Here is a 26,269-nt window from a genome sequence, read left to right as displayed (position 1 = left end):
AAATATTCTGTGTGGTAGGAGTCCGACATGCCCATCGGGATTTCCACGGAGGAACTAAGTTTTTTTTGTCCAATAGTCATTTTACGAACTAGTATAATCAACTGTTAAAATTCATTAGAATATCTATAGCCAGTCATAGTTTAACGACTATATGTTCCATATTGTGTGTGTAAATAAATCGATCTATACCTATTAATAAATAAACATCTTCCCGCTCTTTAAAAGCGATAGTTTGACATTGCGGTTATATGGATTAAGGTAATAAAAGTTGTTGGCGTTAATTTAATATATGTTTTCTAATCCTACTTAACATATGATATTTAACCCTAAATACACGTGTAAAGTCCACGGTCTCTTATGTAATACCAGTAAATATTTTATACCAACCTCCTCGCACGTAGTGAGTAGGGGAAGTAACCGATGCTGGATACACTACACTTTTCGCAGCGGTTACTTTCCCTGTTCAGTACAATGAAGCAGAAATGCACGGTGCATATTTATGAGCGATTGAAATACTGCACAGCTATTTCAATCTTTAAGTTAATATTCATTCTAAGAGGGGCAGATGGGATTTAACTACGAGAAAAATGTCCATTAGACTCGCACAAAAGAGAAAATTCTAAGAACACATGACAGTTTTAAAGTGCAATCATGTCAGATTAAAAATGTAGACCAAACATTTGCTATGACCATTTATGTTCACTAACTATATTGGAAATGCTTAACAGACCAAGAAATCTGTCAAATTTGATCATAGAAGTTTTGTATGTAATGTAACTGTAAGATAACTACTATTCAGTATTATTTGAATTAATGAATGATTCAGCTACGAGTATGATACTTTTTATATTTCAAAGATAATTTAAATATTATTATTGTAGAGCTACAATTGTCAAGGCTGAGTCATTTGGAAGATGGACTGTTTTCTTTTTATGTCACACCGACACTGTTAATGACATTCGGTGACTGTCCAATATTTACTGGTGGATAAAGACTTCCGGTGCCTCTCTGTGCATTATTTCAGGCACGAGCGAGTACATAAATAGATCCACCGACTTTCCGTAAACTAGTTGGAATGTGAAAGATTATAAATGTGTTTACGAAGTATTCGTAGAAGCAGTTTTACCAAAATTTAGAAATCGTTCACCCGGAAGTATTCAAGCTATCAGCATTCACTTCCGAATACACTACAATGCAAAATAGTTCGTCGGAACTGTTTCAAATGTTTGTAAGTCAACGCAACATTATGATAGCTATTGTTAAACTGTCAATTGATAAAGTGATCCCTTGGAAGCATTAATCACAACAAAATTACATGAAAATTGCAGACTCGGTTTGATTGAGTCTATACATAATGTGCAACATCCCTCACGCTCCCTATAACGTCAATAACTTATGTGTTCATCCTTCAATCACGACACTACTAGTGTAATTGTTTCTGCTAAGACATCCAATATGTGGTCAATTGCTAATGCCATTATAACGAGAACAATTTATAAATCTGTTATTGAATACACTAAACACATCTTCAATCTTTTAACCAATTCGATAAAGAGCAATAACTAAAATTCCTTTTATAAAAAAGTAAAGAAAAAACAGAATCTCTTAAAGAAGACATTGATTGGGTTTGGAAAAAGAAAAACCCGAGACAAAAAATAAAAACAAGACATCTATTCTGTCCAATGCTTTGATATATCAATGTTTTGACAAATGCAGCACAAACAGTAAACTAGCAGATAAGATCAGTCAAAATATACAAAAAACATCCATGCAAATCTGTTGTACTGAAATGAAAATTTCAAATTTTGAGTTTAGTAATTATGTATAATAATGAGCTGTATTCAACATTAATTAATATGGCGTGAAACTGAGTAATGAATACAATGGTTAATGGAAAAAAAAAGAAACACATTAGGTGAAAAATTAAATTAAAATTTACATGCGTTTTAAGACATTCTGTATCTGAAATGATTTTGCATAAATTAAATTTGTATGCAAATATGTAAGAGATAATTCTAGTGTACCAGGATTTGTAGATGCTATATTCTCCACTTATTATGATCTGTTTGTTGATATTCTTTCTTTGATTTTCGTACATCTGTTAACGTGAGGAACTTTGATTACGCAATTTCAGTATGGAAAGTGTAGTGTTAAACCCGGCTTTACAGATATACAGACCTACCTGACTTCACCCTGATGGTTAAGGCAAGTCATTGTCCCTACAATAATTACTCAGAGGTTTTAAAATGTTCTTTAAATTGACTGTGTAATATATACACTTTTACTTTTCGAAAACGACTAGTTGTAGCTACAGAAAACCTATATCTTGACAAAAACAATTCAATATTGAACCATAATAAATCATCAAGTTCATTTCTACAGATCCTGGCAAAAAGGTTTCGTTATGTCATTGAAAAAAATATTTATTATCATTCAATAATCGTTTAAGCAAATTCTATTTTTTATATTAACTTCGATGTTAATATTTTGTTTATTCAACATAATTCATTTGTTTGTAGCAAAACCTGATATTCTAAACCCAAAAGCTATTTGAATTAATAAATACTTTCTTATCTTTCAAATGATACACTATACTGCAAAGACGATACGACAACAATGTAAAACAGAAATTGAATAACACACGAAATAACTATGATATATATGATGTAACATACAGATAAAATGAAAAAGAGACTGTAATACGAGTAAAAGCGATAATAAATTTGTTAGTAATAAATAGTGAATACATTAGTCTGTTACAGCTTTCCTCATAGGGATACCGAAATAGTCAGGTGAAAGGGAATCCACGGGTATTTCAGGCAGACTGATATCGTCACAATCGCTATGAAAATGTTCCATTTGTTGGCGCAAGCTTTGTAAGCAAACTTGAATGTCTTTCATTTCCTTTTTAGCCTTGAGAAAGGCAGTAGACATAACTTCAGATGCATTAGCTTCAAAATACTCTAGTGCTTCGTCTGATAACCATGTTTCACTTTTCTTCCTTTCATCTTTATATGCACTGTTAACTACTGTGCAACTAAGAAATACTTCAGCCCCTTCTACAGGTTCCGTGTAAGTTTTTGTGAACAAAATTTCCATCGTTTCCTCGGCTTCGTCATCAGCCAGCATACTATCTGTACTTAAGTCGTCACGATGCTCAGAAACGTCAATATCTGATTCGGTACACGTGGCTGACTGTCGTCCAGATGTGTCAAATTGTACTGGCGTTTCTTCTTCCGCCTTCGCAAGTTCTGGAAGAGCAGTGTGTCTCGGATGAGCTTCAGCAGTAGGTGTAATGTCTCTTAGATCTTCAGTTGTAATTAGCGGTGTAGCATCATTCATCAAACCATTTCCGAAAGATTGTATAGGTAACGAAAAGTTTTTGTCTTTATTTTCTAAGACAATGTTATCATACTGAAAACCTTGGAAGCTCATTGTTTTGGCACTTACAACGTTCGAAATCTCTTCCGATAACAAACTATCATCTTCACTAGATGCAATATCATCAAATATCTCAGGAGGCGGAAGCTGCCGAGGATCGAAATATTCTGGCAAGTCATCATCTGAAGCAGGATTTTGCTGGTTTTTGCTATTTTCCAATTCGTCTGACGTACACTTCAGACTACACGAAAAGTCAGACATTTTGTCTTGTTGTCTAACTTTTGTTTTCTCATTATCACTATTGGATCTCTTATTGTCTGAATGGTCTCTACTCTTCTCTAGTTTTGAAAGACCATCTATTGTTTCATAAATATGGTCTTCGTAATTCTTACGTTTCCGCTCTGGACTGTCTGCAGTTGCATTATCTTCTGTCCCATTATCTTCATCTGACATAGCTTCCAATAAGTGTGACAAACGTTTGCAAACATTTTCTGTGAATTCCAAAATCTCACTTTTTCGTCTATCGTCTTCTCCATAGTCAACAGTATCGTCATCCTCTTCAAACGCATCTTCTTCCTCTTCTTCTAGAACTTCCATTGCTAATGGAGAAGGTGGAGGGACGTTTTCAGTCAGTTTGTCATTGTCATCCACATTGCTAATTGAGTCATTTGTGTAGATTCTATTTTCTACAGAAAGTCTGTCAATTGTTTCATATGGCACTTTCAAATCAGTATTGTCATGAATGTCATCACTACTTAAACTTACAGAATGACTGTGTTCATCTCTTTGCTCGACTTCGACTTCCTCTGTTGATCTCTCAGAGGGTAAATCAGCTAATGATTTAATTATCAACGTACCGCTGTCAGATATTTCAACAATGTCTTTAGACAAATGCGAATAGTGATTTCTTCTCCTGCTTACCTCATTTACTTCTTTTGGTTCTTCACAATTATTACCGGTGCACGTTTTGTTATTCTGTGCAGTTTCCTGAAATGGTTTGTCAGATATATTTGAATCCTTGTGTCTTATAACTATACCACTGGGTTCAAGTTTTGCACAAACTCCGACATTTTCATACTGATTTAATGCGACAGGTTCGGATTTATCTTTATCCTGATCTTCTGTTACCTTGGTCTGTGAAAACATTGTTTGCGTAAGCATTAAAACACTATCAATTTTTCTGTCAATTTCACTATCTCGAATAGACTGTGTTTTTTGTTCATTTTCTTTTTTCGGTTTGTTTCCTCTGTCATCTTGTTCTACAAGACAAGCATCAGCAGAATCAACTGAAGTTTTTGATTTTCCTTTTCTCGAAGGTTTTTGCATTGCATCCTTTGAGTTTTTACGACTGATGTCCTTACTGCTGGAACTTGAATTAGATTTTGAACTACTTGAAGATGCTTTTCGTAAGGCAGCATTTGGCTCAACTGATTCTTCTATTCTAGTCACGTTCTCATAATTGTGTTGACGTTGTTCTGATGTTATCTTAGCAAGTTTTGTTTTGGGTTTAGCCTGTTTAAATTCAAATGTTGAATGCGCTGTAGCAGTTCCAGGTTCAACTAGTCTATTTCCTTTGTCTATGTAAAATGGGACATTTGGACATGTTTCTGTAGATATTCCTGGGATTTGAATTTCTTCTGAAGGTGAAGGTTCTTCGGCTATTGTTGTAAATCTAGGTTCACTTATAGATTTTATTACATCAGAAGTGCCTGCACCTGGTACAAACTTTATATCATCGGTTTCTACAATTTCAAATGGCTCTAGCTCAACGGGTTCATTTATTTCCTGTTCGCTTCTACTTCGTCCCTCGAAAGGATAGACCTCGTTTGAATCGAAATTAAGGTCTTCGTTTCGGCTAGTTCTATTTGATCGGTTAACTTTTTCTTTAAGTTTTCTTTTTGGCACTTGGCAGCATTTTGTTCTACCGTCGTCCGGCGTGTCATCATCACTTTGAACTTTTTGAGCTTGTGCTTGTTTGTTTCCCATGTTCGAATGATTTCTGACGCTAAACCTTTTAGAATCTTGTGTATTATCTAATAATGATTCTTCGTGGTCACTGGACTCTTCAGAGTTCTGCAAAGTCCCATCAGTTGATCCGGAAAAATTGTCTTCTGTCAGACGGTTTTCCTTCGTTTCTCGTTCTGAAGCATTTTTACAAATTTGTGTAAACAAAAATTTGTCAATTAATGAATCTGTACAAATCGTTTCAGAAGTAATGCAATTTGAATCATTTTTATTGTGATTATCATGAGTACCTACAACATTAAAGCTATCTCGAGGACCACCTGATGATTTTTCAACACAATGCTTTAACTCATATTCGATTGCATTCGTTGTATTCTGGATAGCATTTCCAGGACAATAAACTATATTATTCTCATCAAGTGTCTTCCTCGATAATTCTTCAATATTTTGAGCGTTTCTAACAAATGTTGTATTATTCTCAAAATCTGATCCTGAAAAATCTATAATTTCATGACCAGCAGTACTCGCATCAATGACTGTATTATTTGAGCCTGAAGATATTTTGCTAGATTCGTAGACGTCATCGGCAGGTAAACTCGTACAGTTGGAATCGTGCGTTGATTCAGTTACATTAGGCACCAAAGAAGGAAAGCGACAAGAAAGCGAGGCGGACACAACAGTTAGGGTTACATCTTGTTCCGAATCACTCATGTACCTATTGGTAAAAGGTTAGAGGTGCGGCACATGCCATCTTCTGCCAGCCATCTACTACATCTGAAATATCAAAACAACATCATGATAATCCCGTTTTTGAAAATGAACCTGTTACCTATTTCAATCATTTCCTATAAAAATAGATTGAAAATTTTGTACTGTGGCCGCATTTCTTAAATAATAGAAAACACCTGTCTTCAATTAAATCCGCCGTAAACCATAAAGTAAAGTTTGACTCATTCAACTCTACTTTATATAACGGAATTTAGAAGTTTAATGCCCCTTTTTTATGGAAAATAAGATATATTTTTCCAACACAATTTCTCTTATCTAAGCTTCTTATGCCACATGTTCACTAGATGGTATATGTTTTAAGCACTAGATATTTTTTATATCATGGGGAAATTATTATCAGATTAGCTATTGATATAAATATATAAGTTTCAAGATTTGCAAGGTTAAATCTTTTTAAGATCTTGCCTCTGAATCAATGTTAATGCATTGTGGCTTGGTACTCAGGTAGTTGGCAGTTGTAAAGTTTTCGTTTTGTTTTTTAATTTGCCCAAACGCTGTTGTTATCGTGCAATCTAAAGTTCACCAAATCGGTTTATATCTGGTATATAACATATATTTAAAAATCGGTAGTTAACCGAGCAGGAAATTTATTGGTTTATTTTTCATTTTCTTGGTCACTAAATGTAGTGTAGTAAATTACCTCAATGTAAGTAACATTATGACGTCACTCGATCGACATATTGAGTCACATCACAATGACATTAAATTCTGGTCTCAGTCCCAACAAAATTCATGTATATATTGAGATTAAATTTTGGTCACAAATTAACGAAAAGAAAACTGATTTTAAAACGAAGCTTTGGTCACTGAATCTGGAATATCGAAGTTTTGGAATTATCTCTTTATATCGAAATTAAAATAACTTTTAGGTTACACGCAGAAATGTGATATTCAATATTAATGGTGAATTCGATGATTTGCTGTCACTAATTAATATTATACATAGATATACTACTTGTTTAAAGTAGCGGCATTTATGTACATAAATCTGGGGAAAAAATTAAGTATAGAAAGCTTCCAAGTTAAGTTTTAAATTCGTTGCAAATTTTATTGCGGTGTAGAACTATTTATCAGCGTTGTCAGATCTTGCGCTCAGACAGCTAGGTGTGCTGATTCTAGTCCTGGAAGCAAACTTTATCATGATATTGGATGAGAACATGATTATCTTTTCATTTTTATAAATGGAGTGTTTCAGCATTTTTGTCTCAATCTGATAAAAAAAGAAAAACAGGTAAATATCCAGGTTATATTAAAATATAGCTTACTCGATTGTGTTTCTAGTTTTGTATATCTGTTTCATTTCAAATCATATTGTCTGTTACTTATTATAGACGTGATTGTAACTATTACGGTATCTACAAATTTCCAGTTTATAAAAGAACAACAACAACAACAAAACAACAAAACCGACGTCTTAAAGGAGATTCACAAAGGTCAAAAAGTCTTCAAACATTTAAAAAAAAATTAGCCATGATACAACTGGGACACTTAAAACTTGCAAATATTAAAAGAGAGAATATTTTCCAAAATACAATTATGATTCCTAGCCCTTTATGACTTGAAAGCGTTTTTACTATTCATTTTATGTCATTTTGATTATTCTGGAAAAAATGAGTGAGCATAATTTATATCTGGAATTTTGCACAGGAAGCTATTGGTATAGACCTCACATCAAATTTTATTTTAAAAAAACTGTAACATGTAGTAAATTTCAATTGCCAAAAGAATGTTGGACAAGAGTAAAATATTTATATTCTATGAAAAGCTCAGCTTTTATATAAAAAAAATATTTGAAATTAGGGCGGTGGGCTGCCAGAAATGATGAAATGAAACTAGTATATTGAAATATTTAAACTTACTGGCATATTCTGTATCCATATAAAAATAACCATTTCTTTATAAACGCACTTATGTAAAAGACATCATAAAATGATATATTTTTGTTATATTTCTCACGTAAATATTTACCCAGTCATGATTTGAAACTCATTGATGTTCACGTTTTAGAATGTTGTCTTAATTCTGAATATTTTATTATTTTTTGTCTATATCAGATAACACAGTGCAGGAGAAAATATGTGTACTAACATCTTGAAATGATTTTATTCTGAATGAGAGACTCGTGCGAAAAACATTTTCTTTGTGTGTTTGTTATCATATAAACGTTCTTTTACACATATGAGATATTCATCATTATTATTATATTGCAATAACATATTTCCTCAAACAAATGCTATACGTAAATAAGAAAGATTCTTGGAGATCTTATTTAAGGTCAAACTTCATTTTATATTGCTTTTATAAACAGTTGCAACAGGGTATGGCACATTTGATATGCTTATCTTATATATCATTTTACTTTTATTTCAAATGGTTGAATTATGCATAACATTCCTCACAGTAACCGAGCCATCACAAGAGAAATGTATAAAATTCTGGGGGCAGGATGATAAACTCTAATGAATGTAATATGTGATGTCTTGTTAGGTTGTTCACGGCGCTGATATTTATGTATGTCTAAGTGGATAAGTCAAGGTAAATACCGGAAAGATTATCAGATTGTTTGATAACCTAGGTGAATAAATGTATGTAAAGATGATAATACCAGGTGACCAGTGGTTAGTCTAGAAATTATTATCAGAAATGACCGTGTGAAATGGTTTAGTATGCGAAGTATGTTACCTTTTCCTAGTTCATGAACTCACCAAGGTGAAACAAAGCTTATCTATTATAAATGTTTGTAAGCTATTTTATTATAACTTTACCAGAGAATGATTATATGTTAAGACATATCGTAAACAGTAAATTAATATTTAAACAGAAATGTATTGTATGACAAGTGATTTTACCCCGAGAAACAAAACAATGGATCAGACTTAAAAAAACATAATCATCATTGTATGATCATGTTGTTAATATAGAAAAAAGGTTTACACCAAGACAAATAGTCTTAAGATGAGCAGATAAAGTATAATGACCTCTGACATTCATTTATTTCATTTCCATAGTTTCTTTTGCCCTTGTGGCCATAATAATACATCATGGCTATGGTATTATGATGCAATTAACAGAATTTTTGCACTTGAATTCCCTTTAACACTACCAGTATTTTGTAAGTTACTCTGTTCCAATCAATATGAAGTTGAGTGCCTATTTGTGAAAAAAAAGATAACGTTTTGATAACTGCTCGCAAAGGCACTTATTTTCAGTAACGTTAAAAGATGTTGCTAATGTTGGAAATCGTTAATACATTACTGCATTTTTATATATAACTTTTAAGGATAACCCAAGATAAGTATAATATAATGTTATTTGTTATCATTAACAAACAGGTGCTCTTATGACATTTTCTGATCATGTTCCATTTCATAACCTAAAAAAAGCGAGATCATGTTAAACAGATATCACCGTGCTTATGTGTTTGACATGGAACTGTAAATAAGCGAGATTACCATTGGGAGTTGGAAGATACCAATGAATTTCCAAAAGTAATGCATAATTTTATCTATTAGAATTCTGAAAAGGGGAGATCCGTTACAGAAATTAAGAAAATAACGGTGAAAATGCACAGCCGAATTGGTTAAATCTGTACAAAAGAGATGATGGAAGCAGCAATGTCTCTCGTACATGTCCCTTAGCAGTGCAGTATTGAACAGTAAGTATTATGAAGTTACAGAAAGATACAACAACGCCGATATGAAGTATGGAACACGAACCTGCAGAAAACATTAATCATCTTCTTTTGCGAGCATTTAAATGCAGACCCATTGAAGAGCTAAGGAAACAAAATTTAAGATGAAAAATGCAAACTCGTTTAAAGATAAAAGTCAAGTTTAAGTTTCCAAGTCGTCAAATTCAGAGTGAAATGCAAGGTTGATAGATAAAAGTCTCACGGCAACTATCAAAAAGGCGTATGTAATAAAATACTGTTCCAAGTTCGATGCGTTTAATAAGAAATTTTACAATTCCTTGTATTTAACGATTGTTAGAACTTCATACGTCTTGGTCATGTTTGCTTATTCCCAATTTATGGCGTAATTACAACCCAACAAAATAAGTATACTGCACAATCATTTCGAATGTTATTTATACTGATTTCATTTAAATGTTTCAACCACTTATAATAACAAGTGTTTTTTTATTAAAGCATATTATATATTAAAATGTAACTGATTTAATCATTGAGATAATACATTTTTTCAAGAAATCAACAACAATGTTACACCTTACATTAAGCATCATCTATAAGATGCACCTGGAGTTTTAAGGTTTATGTCTTCTTTAGAAAAAGGCAAAACCTAGTTGTATATGTTTTAGATAAAGGATTAGGAGCATGTTTGACGAGTATCAATACTAAATTCCAAAAATGCAAATGGAACTAAATATGGTTTAAATATATAGCCAATGAGCGACTGTTCAAAAACTAAAACAGAACACTAAAAACAAGTTTTTAAGAAATAAAACTAAAAACATTTTAGGCGTGCGATTTAAAGACCTTTAAGTGGCATGTAGTAGCTACTTACTTATTTGTACCCTTTATCACAAACTTATATTGAATAATCAAAGGTTGACACATATTTATTCATCAATTTGTATCAAGCTACTTAAAGCGATTTAATTATCCAACTTACATCAAAATTTAATATAAGACCTTGAGATGAATGAGTTTTATTTAGATTCTTTTCTGAACGTTCCTGCTTAACACAAATGCATAGCAAAAGTGTAAATAACTTATATTCCTTTCTTATAATAAAACCGACTCAATCCATCATTTTCACCTGCTGTTTTATGACAGGAAAAAAGCACATAAAAAGTCCGATTCGGATAAAATTATGGATAAAGAAAACTTTATAGACACATTATTTAGTACTGACCGATTCGCCAGGAAATATAAGGCAGTCGGACTTTTAATATAGATATATAAAGATATAGATATATAAATTGAACATTTATTAACCTAATCAATAACCCGGTGAATATTTGAATTGGACGCACTCTTCTTCCTATTAAGATTTTTATGGATTTGAAAGTAATAAAAATAATGAAACTAAGCTGTATGCATAGTAAGATGAAGTTCTGGTTGGTTTGACTTTCTACCCGAGCTAAGACAAGCTTAATGATACACTTAAAGATATTTGCACCAACAAATTGGTTGGTTCAATGATAAAACAAAACAGAACTCGTGAAAAATAAATTCTTGTTATACTATTGTATTTGTGCTACCTGACAATCGGCATTTCAAGACGTAAGAAGGTATAAGTTCATTGACATATGAGCCGCGTCACGACAAAACCAACATAATGGGTTTGCGACTAGCATGGATCGAGACCAGCCTGCGCATCCGCGCAATCTGTTCAGGATCCATGCTGTTCGCTATCAGTTTCTCTACTTGTTATAAGGTTTGTAAGCGAACAGCATGGATCCTGATCAGACTGCGCGGATGCGCAGGCTGGTCTCGATCCATGCTGGTCGCAAACCCATTATGTTGGTTTTTTTCGTGACGCGGCTCATATTTGTTTCAGTTTTTGTTTTCCTCAAAGATGCCACTGAGAAATATTTTGTACACAACACGTTTTGTTTCGATCATTTACCACAGTACCTAACTATAGGTTATGTAAGTAACAGGTGGTTTTATAGCATCAACAGATTATTCAACGTTGTGTTTCAAACTATGTCGTTACATAATATTAATGTTACTTATGGCCATACAATTGTATGCCGTGTTTTAAGTTAAAATAATAATAAGTACATATAACAAAGTTTCCCTTAATATGTGTATTATTTCAATTAAATGCGCGTACAGAAATGAATGTATTGCTTACGTTTTATAGCTAAGTTGGGTCTGTTTGTTTGATTTGGTTTTACGGCGTACTAACATAATTTAGGTAATATTGCGGTTTAAATCTTTAAATGGCCAGAAAGCACCTCACATGGAAGAGTCAATATAGTAGAAATATAATATGTAAATAAAAGTTTCGATATGATATATTTGAATAATGTAATAATATGGGTGACGTACAATATTTATGTATAACTATACATGTGTATATGAACAAAAGATGCTCGTCTAAATGATACAATACAGTATAAGCATAAAGCATAGAGTAATATACATGTATATTAATGAAATTAGAGACTATAATAATTAACTTCAATATTGCCCTGCTGCACGTTACTGTTTGGTTCCTATAGCAAATTTGTCAATCATGATCTATATACAGCAAGTTACGATCAGATCTATTTGATAATGTTTGTATATTTGCCTATAGATAAATAATGCAGAGTCGTATTGGCAGCTGTTTGTTCGTGTATCTCACATTTAATAGGTAATTTTCGAACAAAAAAATGGAATACCCTGGATCTTTTGTCTCTGCAACTTTGGAATTATTATTGCATTGTTAAGACAATTTGAACTGTTGAGATTCCCTTCTCAACGGAAGTAAAATTTTGCGCAAGCACAATTTTTGTATTTCAAAAAGCGAGGTCGATATGCCGAAAATGTAAGTAAATATCAATTTTATCAGATTTTGTTTTATTCTAGCGCTATTCCGGCCAAATAAAGCCTGTATCTTAAAAAAACGATAATGAAGTCGGACAAATTAACTAAGTTTGCTCCTTTTCGCAAGCATATGTTCAAACGTATTCGTTTGAGTAAACAAAGCTTAATATTATAAAATTAACAATTTCACACCGCAATGAAACTAAATTTAGACCACTATATATGTGTAAAGCTCATACACGAACATATTTTGAGACCAGCCACAAGTAATATTTCATCTATGCTTCTTCACCACATCCTAGTGCTGTTATTTTATTTATTTTCCTTCGAGAAATTCTGATAATAAAATGGCATACAGTTAGCAGTTGCTTGTTGTTAAATGTCTTAGTTTTTTTGTAACTTAAAAAATAAATTTGAGCTCTATCAAATGTAACATGAACACGACAATCTTATTTCTTTTTAGGAAACTTCTGCTTCAAAGATAACAGCCCGTGGTAATTTCAGATTCTCCTCTCTGTAAAGTACTCTTGTGTGCTTTCTTATTCTTTTATTGATGTGTTCAAACAAAAAATATTCTTATTTAAGTTGGCAAGACCTACTAAACGCCTAAATATAAATCGCGAGAAAATCAAGAAAACAAGAGATAAATCTAACTAGAACTGCCACTATCATGGCGAGAATACCCCCGCATACCACTTTGTCAGAATCAACAGTGGCCATTTAGAGCTCAAGGACAACCTCCCTGCCAAATCTGAGGTTACTAAGCCAGTGCATCGCTAAGTTATGTATTCTACATGATTATGTATTCTACATGATTCAAATGTGAAAATGTCAAAATCAATACACTGCCGACAGGCATTCTTTAGCAATTGAGAAGAAAAGCTTTTTTTTGTCTAGGTCCCTGTGACCTTGACCTTTGATCCAGTGACCTCAAAATCAAAAGGGGTCATCTACTAATCATGACTAACCTCCATTCCAAATATGAAGACTGTGGGTCAAAGGCATCTAAAGTTATTGGGCAGACAAGCTTTTTATAGTCAAGGCCCCTGTGACCATGACCTTTGACCTGGTGACCTCAAAGTCAATAGGGGTCATCTACTAATCATGACTAACCTCCATGCCAAATATGAAGACTGTGGGTCAAGAATCTTAAGTTATTGGACGGACAAGCTTTATGAAGTAAAGGCCCCTGTGACCTTGACCTTTGACCTGATAACCTTAAAGTCAATAGGGGTCATCTACTAATCATGACTAACCTCCATGACAAATATGAAGACTGTGGGTCAAAGGAATCTTAAGTTATTGGGCGGACAAGCTTTTTAAAGTCAAGGCACCTGTGACCTTGACCTTTGACCTGGTGACCTCAAAGTCAATAGGGGTCATCTACTAATCATGATTAACTTCCATGCCAAATATGAAGACTGTGGGTCAAAGGAATATTAAGTTATTTGGCGGACAAGCTTTTTGAAGTCAAGGCCCCTGTGACCTTGACCTTTGACCTGGTGACCTCAAAGTCAATAGGGGTCATCTACTAATCATGACTAACCTCAATGCCAAATATGAAGACTATGGGTCAAAGGAATCTTAAGTTATTGGGCGGACAAGCTTTTTGAAGTCAAGGCCCTTGTGACCTTGACCTTTGACCTGGTGACCTCAAAATCAATAGGGGTCATCTACTAATCATGACTAACCTCCATGCCAAATATGAAGACTGTAGGTCAATGGATTCTTCAGTTATTGGATGGAGAAGCTTTCTAAAGTCAAGGCCCCTGTGACCTTGACCTTTGACCTGGTGACCTCAAAATCAATAAGGGTCATCTTCTAATCGTGACTAACCTTCATGCAAAATATGAAGACTGTAGGTCAAAGGATTCTTAGGTTATTGGGCAAACAAGCTTTTTGAAGTCAAGGCCCCTGTGACTTTGACCTTTGACTTGGTGGTCTCAAAATCAATAGGGGTCTTCTACTAATTGAGGACTAATCTTCATGCAAAATTTGAAGACTGTGGGTCAAAGGATTCTTCAGTTATTGGACGGACAAGCTTTTTGAAGTCAAGGCCCCTGTGACCTTGACCTTTGACCTGGTGACCTCAAAATCAAGAAGGGTCATCTACTAATCGTGACTAAACTCCATGCCAAATATGAAGACTAAAGGTCAAAGGAGTCTTAAGTTATTGGGCGGACAAGAAAAAACCGACGGCCGGACGGACGGCCGGACGGACGGCCGGACGGACAACCTGATTCCAGTATACCCCCCTTACAACTTTGTTGTGCGGGGGTATAAAAAAAATCTCAAATTTTATCCGATATGTCATGATAGAGGGAACCTACTTTTGCCATTTAATTATTTTCTTAACTTACATTTACATTGTCGTTTTAAGGTTCAAAGAATCTTATATTCAGTAGGATAATGCTAGTCTCTATGATGATGCACCTGTCCAAGTGATACTGTTATACACAGAATAATTGTTTCATTTCAAATGGAAACATAAGTTTGGTAAATAATGATTTACGACTATTGACATTCTTGACCATTTACTTGACCATTTACATTGACTCGGAACATTTCTTGCGTAGTTCCATTCGTTTTTCAACGTACTATATTTGTAAAAGGTTTAGCATAATTTTTGCCAAGAAGGCTTCCTCATCTACAATGTGCTTCAAACTTATTATTATACTTAAGGCAAACAGTAACCTGATATTTACATTTTATTTTAATACTTTCTTGATTGAAATTATACATACATTATAGAAGAAACTACAAATGAAATCAATTAACTATTTATATAACACATTAAATTCAAATTTAATTCAAATGAAATTCTATATTTACTCAATTTTGATATTCAAATTATACAATGAGATTATTTACAACATCTGCTACCTAAATATAAACACACACCCACTCTGTCTCCAGCAATGCCTATTTAAATGTTTCTGATTACCCTAACATAATGAATGATTGATACAACTGCAACATGTTTAACATCTTTTGAGTTCATTCTAGCAAATTCTGGCTTTACAATACACCATTTTTACACAAACTAGATTGTACATTACTGTTTTTTATGAATATATTCGACCATGTAAAGTATAAAAATAAATATTTACTTGATTATTCTGGGAAAAAACTAAGTGAGCATAATTTATGTGTGAAACTTTGCACAAAAGTGATTGGTATAGACCTACATCAAATTAAAAAAAAATCTAAAAATATTTCTAGTCCTGCCGTGTCGAAAACATCAGTGGAGTCCCTTTAATATATAAAATGGTCTTATTATCATTCGTGAAAAAAACTTATAAAAAACTAGTATATAAATTTCAATTGTCAATATAATGTTTGAAAAGAGAAAAAGATAAATATTCTTAAAAGTTGTCTCGATTTCGGGATAAATTGTATAGTCCCATTTAAGTGAAGCTCAGCTATTGTATAAAATTTATTTGAAATTAAAGCGATAGATTGAAAGAAAAGATAAAAAGGGAGTTTAATGACGTTATCGGGAGTTTTCATTTAGACATATAGGCAAAATTGAAACTGTTCTATAGAATTTCTTTTAACTTGGCATGTTGTTAGAATATGATAACAGAAACATTTTAAGCGGGAAAAAAATTGGGGTCATCGTTCTCGTTTTGAGTTATCTGCCCCTTAATCAGAATTTTCTGTTTATTTGAGGTCATTTAAAGGGCAGATAACTTATACATACGTAAATGAATTCTTGTTTTTACTTCTGGATAATGTTTTTCTTTTTATTGTTGAATACTATACATAATTACATGCAATGCCTTATTTCGTTTCTGTTAATTTTTTTCAATGAAAAAAAGAGTAATTTAAATTCATAAAACATTAGCCAATTTTTAAGAAAAAAAGTACAGGTTAAGAGAAGAAGTGGGGAAAGAACTATCCACTCTAAATTTGTTCTAGAAATTTTGCACATTGACTAAGACAAAAGTAAGCTTCATGAATATAAGAAGAAAAAATGTATTGTTTTGCTTCATTGTAAATTATGTGCCCTTGAATTTAACGATTCCATTCAAGGGCAGATAACTAGAAAATGAGAACGGTGACTCCAAAGTTTTTTTTCCGTTTAAAATGTTTCAGTTATCATATTCTAATAACATGCCAAGTTTAAAGAAATTCTATTGAAAACTTTTAATTTTGCCTATATGTCTTTATGAAAACTCCGGAAAACGTCTTTAAATTTACTGGAATATTCTGTAACGATATAAAAATAACCATTTCTCTAAAAAGGCACTTATGTAGAAGACATCATCAAATGTTCGTGAAAATGATATTTTTGTTCTATTTCTCACTTAAATTTTTGCCCAATCATGATTTAAAACTTATTGATGTTCACGTTTTAGAATGTTGTCTTAATTCAAAATATTTTATTATTTTTGTCTATATCAGATAAATCGTGCAGACTAACATCTTGAAATAACTTAATTCTGAATAAGAGACTCGTGCGAAAAACATCTCTTTGTGTGTTTGTTATCATATAAGCATTCGTCATTGCAATTACATACTTCATCAAACAAATGCCATTCGTAAATAGGAAAGATTCTTGGAGATCATATTTAAGGTCAAACTTTATTTTATATTGCTTTTTATTTATAATTGCAGCAGGGGTATGACACCTCTTAATATGTTTATCTTATATATCATTTTACTTTTCTTTCAAAGTGGTGAATTATGCGTAATATTTTCTCACAATAACCAAGCCTTCTCTACAGAAACGTATACAATTCTGGGGGCAGGGTTATAAACTATAATGAATGTAATCTGTGATGTCTTGTTAGATTGTTCACGGCACTTATATTTGTGTATATATAAGTGGATAAGTCAAGGTAAATGCCGGAAAGATTATCAGATTGTTTGATAACCTAGGTGAATGAATGATTGTAAAGATGATAATACCAGGTGTCCAGTGGTCAGTCAAAAATTATTATCAGAAATGACCGTATGAAATTGTTTAGTATGCGAAGTATGTTACCTTTTCCTAGTTCATGAACTTATCAAGGTGAAACAAAGCTAATCTATCATAAAATGTATATAAGCTATTTTGTCATAACTTTACCATAGTATGAATATATGTGAAGACATATCATAAAATTGTAAATTAATATGTAAACAGAAAAGTAGATTATGACAAGTAATTTTCGCCGAGAAGCAAAACATTGGATAAGACTATAATAGTTAGCAGTGTTGTACAACTGAAAACTGCTCTTTCATGATCTGACCAGTGAGAAAAAATTAAAAAAGATACAATGTATTTTTGTTTAATGGATGTATATTCATGAACCTACCGTTATTCTATAGCCTTTTCTTACATTATAAATATGAGTATTGAAAAATCAAATTCAGATGGTTGTGATAGATCAATGACTTTATGAAGTTTAGTAAGTTACATGGAGGAGTTTTGTATGATCGTGTTTTTGCCCTAACAAAGGTTTACACCGAAAGATTACCATAAGTTGAAAAGATAAAGTTTTATGATATCTGACATTTATTAATTTCATTCCACCAGATTCTTTTGCCCTTGCAGCCATAATTTTACATCACAGCTATGGTAGTATGACGCATTTAACAGAACTTTTCACCTAAATTTACTTTAACTCTACCAGTATTTTGTAAGTTGCTTTCTAATTATCCTTTCAATATGAAGTTGAGTGCCTATGTGTGAATAAAAGATAACATTTTGATAACCGGTGGCAAAAGGTACTTAATTTCAGTAACGTTAAAAGATGTTGCTAGGAAATCGTTAATACATTACTGCATTTTTATTTATAACTTTTTACGGATAACCCAAGATAACTATAACTATGTTATTTGTTATCATAACAGGTGTTTTTATGACATTTTCTGATTATGTTCCATTTCATAATCAACAATACCGAGATCATGCTAAACAGATATCACCGTGCTTGGTTTTTGTTTTACCATGGAACTATCAATAAGCGAGCTTACCATTGGCAGTTGGGAGTTGCCAATGATGTTCCAAATTAAAGCATATATTTATAAGAATTTTGATTGGAGATTCGTTGAAGAAATGCAGAATATGTATAAAGATGATAAATGTAGAGCTGATTTTGTAAAATCTGTACATAAGGGATGATGGGAGCAGACATATCGCTTGTGCATACCCCTTAGCACCGGCTAGTGTAGAATTGAATCTTAAACACAGGAAGTATTACGAAGAATCAGAAGACACAACAACACCGATGTGAAGTGTGGAGCCTGCAGAAAAAAAAATTTACCTGCTTTTGTGAGCATTTAAAATGGAGACCACTTGAAGAGCTACGGAAACAAAATCTAAGATGAAAAACTGAGATTAATGTCAACTTTAGGAAATCAAATTAATAAATTTTGTTTATAATTAGAGTGCAAACCAGGTTAATTGATAAAAGTCTCACGACATATATCATTACGGCTTAGGCATATATCGTTCAAGTTCGTTGCGTTTAATAAGAGAGTTTACAATTCTTTTAATTTAACGATTGTTAGAACTTCATACGCCTTGGTCATGTTTGCTTATTCCCATACAACAAGACCCAACAAATATTAAGTATACCGCACAATCATTTCGGATGTCAATTAAACCGATTTTCAACACCGCTTCTAATAAATAGTGTCATTTATTACATATAGATACTTATTAATTTATTATAGTATATTGTATATTGAAATATAACGTTTTTAATCATTGAGATATTACAATTTTCCAAAACTCAACAACAACGAAACACATTAATTTTTCATTAAGCATCATCTATAAAATGCACCTGCAGATTTTACGTTTTTTTTACTTCTTCTTTCTTTGAAAAAGGCAAAACCGCGTTGTGTAAGTTTTAAATAAAGGATTAGGATCATGTTTGACAAGTATAAATACTAAATTCTAAAAATGCAAATGTAACCAAATATGGTTTAAATATATGGCCAATGAGCGACTGTTCAGGAACTTTAACAGACCAACAAACACAACGGTTTTTGAGAAATAATAGTAAAAACATTTAAGACTTTGGATTAAAGGACCATTAAGCAACATGTAGACGCAATTTGATTGATGCACTTCTTATCACAAACTTATATTGAATAATCAAAGGTTGACACCTATTTATTCATCAATTTGTATCAAGCTACTTGAAGCAGTTTGTGTCAGACTACTTTAACATTATGCAATTTTATTATCCAACTTTCATCAAAATTTATTATAAGATTTAAATAAAACTAAACTAAAACTAGATTACTCATTGAAACGTTTATATAATACTTCAAAAAAAATCATTTAGATACTTCTCTAAATAGTTCTGCTTTACGCAATTTCATGGCAAATATGTTTGATGAACTTACATGTATACTCCTTTCTTATTATAAAGCAGACTTAATTCATCATTTTCACCTGCTGTTCAATTACAGGGAAAAGATAGAAGAAGCCCGATGTGAATATCATTATGGATAAACATATATATCCAGTACTGATCGAGTAGCTAGGAAATATAAAGAATTCGGACTTTTGATATAGATATAAAAAGAAATAGATATATAAATTGAACATTTGGTTGAAACATACCTATTTAAGCTCGATTGCAAAACAAGTTCTTACAACTTATATTAATCACTTTCGAGTCCGCTTCCTGGAACCAACCAGTACTGGTGTCATATGAAGAAACATGGTCGTGTTCCAAATAGAGATCGAACCCATGATCTCTGTGTTGTGATGCAGTCATCTTAACCAGTAGGTCACCGTTCCTCTTAAAAAGGTATAAATTGAACATTTATTAATGTAACCAGCAACCCGTTGGATATTTGAATGGACTTGTCCTTCTTTCTATGGTGATTTTTATGGATTTGAAAGTATTAAAATGATGAAACTCAGCAAGATAAAGTACTGGTTGGCCTATCTTTCTACCCGAGCTAAGTCAGGTCATTATTGAAACATGATACACTTCAAAACATTTGCACCGACAAATTCATTGGTTCATTGATAAAACAAAACAGAACCCACGAAAATAAATTCTTGTGCTACTATTGTACTTTTGCTACCTGATAATCAGCATTGCATGACGTAAGAAGAAAAAGTTCACTGACATATTTGTTTTAGTTTTTGTTTTCCTCAAAGATGCCACTGAGAACTATTTTGTACACAACACTTTTTGTTTCGATTATTTACCATAGTACGTTACCATAGGTTATGTTTGTAACAGGTGGTGTTATAGCATCACCATCACCAGATTATAGAACGTTACGTATCATACTATATCGTTACAAAATATCAATGTTACCTATGGCCATAAAATTGTATGTCGTTTTCTGAATTAAAATATGAATAAATGGAAATAAACAAGTTTTCTATAAGAGATAATCTAATTGTGTTTATTCAATCAAACATTTGTAGAGAATGGAATGTATGACTTACGATTTACAACTGCGTTGGGTCTAACTCTTTGTTTTGATTTGGTTTTACGGCGCATCAACACAATTTAGGTCATATGACGGTTAAAATCTTTAAATGTTCAGTAAGTACCTCACATGGAAGAATCAATAGAGTGGAAATATAATATATAAATTTAGGTTTCGGTGTGATATGTTTTCATAATGTAAAACATGCGTGACAATACCTTATATATGTATATCAATACATGTGTATAATTATGAATCCGAATGTACAATACAGTATAAGTATAAAACATAGAGTAATATACATTTATATCCATACGTTTGTATATGTACAAAACACGTGCGTCAAAAAGATGCAATACAATATAGAAATAAAACACAGAGTAATATACATGTATATGAATGAAAGCTTAGAGACTGTAATGATTAATATCAATATTGTCCTGCTGCATGAAACTGTTTGGTTCCTTTAGCAAATATGTCAATCATTGTCTATATGTAACTAGTTACGATTAGATCTATTTCATAATGTTTGTTTATTTGCCTATAGATGAATAATGCAGAGTTTGTTTGTGTATTGCACAGTGCATAGATAATATTGTTAAAAATGATCTTTTGTCCCTTTGGAATTATTATTGCATTGTTTAGAAGATTTTAACTGTGCGAGATTCCCATATCAACGGAAGTAACATTTTGCGTATACGCAATTTTTGTATGTCAAAAAGCGACGCCCATATGCAACCAATGTTAATAAACATCAATTTTATCAGAGAATACTCTTGTTTTATTGAAGCGTTATACCGGCCAACTTAAGTCTGTATCTTAAGATAATGAAGTAGGGACAAATAAACTATAACTTGCGTTGTTCTTTCAAGCCTATGTTTAACGTATTCGTTTATAAAATTGTTTAGAGTAATCAAAATTTAATCTTATAAACTAGACAATTTCATATCACAATGAAAATGAATTTAAAACACTATAAATGCGTAAGGGTTGGTATACTAATGCACCGATGCCTAATTAGAAGGGCTTGAATTTGAGACCAACCACGGAATATATTTCATCGCAGCTTATTCACCACATTCTGGTGTTGTAATTCTATTTTTCCTTCGGGAAGTTGTGATAACTGTAAGCATTGCTTGTTGTTCAAGGTATTAGTTTTTTGTAACTTAAAAAATGAACATGAGCTGTATCAGATGTAACATGAACACGACAATATTTTCTCCTTTTTAGGATACTTCTGCTTCAAAGATAACAGCCCCTGGTAACACAATCTTCGGATTTCAGATTCTCCTCTCTGTAAAGTACTCCTGTGTGTTTTCATATTCTTTCATTGATGTGTTCAAACAAAAAATATTCTTATCTTATTTGGCAAGACCTACTAAACATCTAAATATAAATCGCGAGAAAATCAAGAAATCGGGAGATAAATCTAAAAAAATCTTAAATTTTATCTGACATTTCATGATAACGTGAACCTACTTTTGCCATTTAATTATTTTCTCAACTTACATTTACATTGTCGTTTTAAGGTTCAAAGAATCTTATATTCAGTAGGATAATGCTAGTCTCTGGTGCTGCACCTATCATAGTGATACAGTACAAAAATAGCCAGAGAAATTGTTTAATTTCAAATTGAAACATAAGTTTGGTAAATAATGATTTACGACTGTTCATATTCTTGACCATTTACTTGACCATTTACATTGACTCGGTAACGGTACTTGCGTAAGTTACATTCGTTTTTTCAACGCACTATAAGGCTTCCTCATCTAAGATGTGGTTCAAACTAATCATTATACTTAAGTCAAACAGTAACCTGCTATTACCATTTTATTTGAATACTTTCTGTATTAATATAATACATTAAAGATGAAACTACAAATCAAATCAATTAACTATTTATATAACAAATTGAATTCAAATTTAATTCCTACGAAATTGTATATTTACTATATTTTGATATTAAGATTATTTACAACATCTGCTACCTAAATATTAACACACACCCTCTCTGTCTCCAGCAATGCCTATATAACTGCATCTGATTACCCTAACATAATGAATGATTGATATAACTGCTTTTTCACCTTCCGCACAGATGTTTAACTTCTTTTGAGTTTATTCTAGCACATTCTGGCTTTAGAATACAACACTTTTACAAACACTACATTGAAACTTATCTATTAAGAATATATTCGCCCATGTAAAACCTATTGATAAATATATACTTGAATTTTTAAACTTTACGATTGAAATGCAAAGTATCACATTTAAAATCTTTAACATTTTTTTATAATATTATTTTTTGTTAATTATAAATAAATATGATTTGAAACACTTTAAAAGTCAATTTTGTTTTATTGCTTTGATAAGAAGTTTTATAATTTGATACACTTACCTTGTAAATGACATGAGACAACTAAATTATTTCATTTCTTTTGGAATGTTATGTTCTATCTTGATGTCTTACTCATGTACGTAAATACAGACTGAAGCCAAAACACATTATAGTGGAAGCCAATTTATTCTCTATCTACACATTTATTTGTTTGTTTACGAAGACTTGTGTCGGGAAGAAGACAAGTTAACTATTTTTGTGCATAAACATCAACTGTCAGTCCTTGAAAATAAAGGAATTAATAAAACCGGATAAGGCGACATACACAATGGCGTGGTGTTTGACTGCGTTCTTGAGACAAAACACTTTACACCATGCACATAACATAGATCCAACGCCAAACACTACATGTTGGCATTTTAAATGTTGTTTTTTTTCTACAGATACACGTATGATTTTATTGCAAAAGATAATCACTTCTTTTTAAACGCTCTTCCATTGGAAATAAAAATGCAGACTGTTTTTGTTACATAATTGTATTTATAAATCTGTTATTAATTATTTAGGAAAATGGTCAATGTTACAAACCACAATGCAATGAAATCATGTCGAATCTTAGTTCACATGTAACTTTTAACTACTGATTGATTTTCAGTTTCAACAACGTATGATATTTAGAAAAAAATACTTTATATTAAATACGGACACATATACCCTTTATTGTATCATTGAATTGACTGATTGGTTAAGAATCTTTTGTCAATGATAAGACGTCTCGATATGAAAGCATGTTTACTTTAGCACACATGTTTAGTACGGAATGCCGCCAAAACAAATAATAACACACCAATTTATTCTATTTTTGTATATGACTTATTTGTTTACCCTGTGTAAATAAATAGTAGTTTAAATATTCCCTCTTTTTAACTAGATAATAACGTTAGTTACTTTATTTATCAGACAAAAATCTCACGTTAGATTCCTTTGTAATGTTAAACGTTTAAAACAGATATGGCATCCTTAATTGCATTTCTTTATAACAAAATGCAATATAACCTTACTATATTATAATTTTATTGCAATGTAGTCAGTAAAAGTATGATAGTACCTGTATGTAACATAGCCGTGTATATGTATATCTGTATTAAATGAATTATAAAGGGTATAACTTTGTTTACATTTTGCTACCTTTTTGACAATTTATTTCACAATCAATGTTGTTTCATTTAGATGATAAGCATCTCACATGTCTACAACATTGTTACACACGTGTCTACCCTTTCTACAGAAGAAACTGAGACTAAATGTGTCTTTAAGCTACATATAAAAAGAGATCTAAGCTAATCTAGCTGGTATTTGTTACATTTTCACGAAAGTATGGCGTTCCAATGATGTTCCAATGTCAGTTTATTCTGACCTTATTCAAAGCAAAATTTGCAGAATGCAAAACAACCTTAAAACATGATGCTGATTATAAATAATAATTGCATATATATAAGCATTCATTCACTTTATATATTAAATATTACTCTTCAAATAGGAGTAAATATCCGTGCATTCATATTTTTTCTATTGAGATATAAAATCAAGATTATGGCAGAACAAGAAGGTAGGCTTATCAGTAATGTTTTACAAGGTACTAGAGCAGCTGAGAGTTGATGATTCATTCATAGAAACTATCAGAGATACGTTATATACATGTGTTAAACATATCTTCTCCAGTTTCCACTCAATTTCGTACAAATCTTAATGTAACCTGTCGGGGGTCAAGAAGTTTGAAGAATGCGCTTCTGTATGCGCTTCTTAATCGTGGATTTTATAGAAGGCGAATATAGATTATGTTTGGGAATGATATAAATTTGTAATAGATTTATCAAAAAATATTGATATGCAAGGTTTATTGTATAAGCAGTAAGAAAATATCGAACTTCTGAATCCAACATTTGGCTAATCACGTAACGAATTATTCCCAAGACTTTATAAAACATATTTTTGCTGATACATAACATATCAAAGCTCTAGTAAATTTTAAAGATCATCAAAAATTGTACTACAATGCATTCAGGAAAACATTATCAAAGTGGAATCATTAAAAACTAAACAAAAACAATCCCAGTACATACCTTTGCGCCTAGTTGTTTATCCATTGAAACAAAGAGTTCAAGAAAAAATAGTTCCACTTGGTTAGTACATCGATTTTTCAGAGAATGAGGCAGTAAAGTTAAATATAAGTATAGTGTATTTACCTGTCTGAATTATGCAGATGGAGAATATAATAAAGCTACCTTAGCTGTGTGTAATGAACACGTTTATTGGCTGACTGGAATAAATGAAAACATATTCAAAACTTGAAATATTTAAAGACAGGCTTCTAAAAATAGATTTTTAATGTAGAAATAACATAATTGTAAAAACACGTAACAGTATATTTGTAATCAGACAATATGTGTTTGCAAAATTGACAGGACTGTAACATTCTGGTTAACCTACACAATAATGCATTTGAGACAAACAAAAAGATATTCTTTGGAAGGCATTTTTTTTTCGATAGTACTCTCGATATTCAATTTGCTAAAACTTTCCTTTATACTTTTTAATGATTCAATAACTTTCCTAACCAGCATGCCTACAGATTTATGCTTATGTTCATGAAAATTTTGCAACTGTTTTAAAAAGGAAAATAGTTTCAAGAAAGCTTTGCAAACGGCATTTTTAATCCACGTAAAGTACCAAATTAATATCAAATTATGCAACAAAAAAAACAACAAAAAACAACAAAACAACAACAACAACAAACAAACAAACTTATCGTTGCTATGTAAAATTCCAACAAATGTACATAATTTTTCATTGTTTATCATCGGTGTACATGTTGTCTCTGTTTATCATCGGTGTACATG

General features: G+C 31.9%; 1 protein-coding gene across 2 annotated transcripts; it reads right to left on the bottom strand.

Moving 5' to 3' along the window:
* Positions 1–1,656: 1,656 nt before the first annotated feature.
* On the bottom strand, positions 1,657–25,693 carry LOC132757010 (uncharacterized). 2 transcript variants are annotated; one of them, XM_060748182.1, is made up of 2 exons: positions 25,616–25,693; positions 1,657–6,120 (listed from the first exon to the last, which is right to left on the bottom strand). In XM_060748182.1, the coding sequence occupies exon 2, from the start codon at positions 6,055–6,057 to the stop codon at positions 2,749–2,751; it is 3,309 nt and encodes a 1,102-aa protein (XP_060604165.1). In that variant the 5' UTR covers positions 6,058–6,120; positions 25,616–25,693; the 3' UTR covers positions 1,657–2,748. The 2 variants fall into 2 exon arrangements, with proteins under 2 accessions (XP_060604165.1, XP_060604164.1); XM_060748181.1 differs by having other exon boundaries at positions 25,493–25,632.
* Positions 25,694–26,269: the final 576 nt, after the last annotated feature.

This window comes from Ruditapes philippinarum, unplaced genomic scaffold (genome assembly GCF_026571515.1).
Source record: "Ruditapes philippinarum isolate M1 unplaced genomic scaffold, ASM2657151v2 ctg114_1_1_1_1, whole genome shotgun sequence".
In the NCBI taxonomy this organism is placed as follows: Eukaryota; Metazoa; Mollusca; class Bivalvia; order Venerida; family Veneridae; genus Ruditapes; species Ruditapes philippinarum.
Note: the sequence above shows the minus strand (reverse complement) of the source record. Positions and strands in the feature narration are given on the sequence as shown.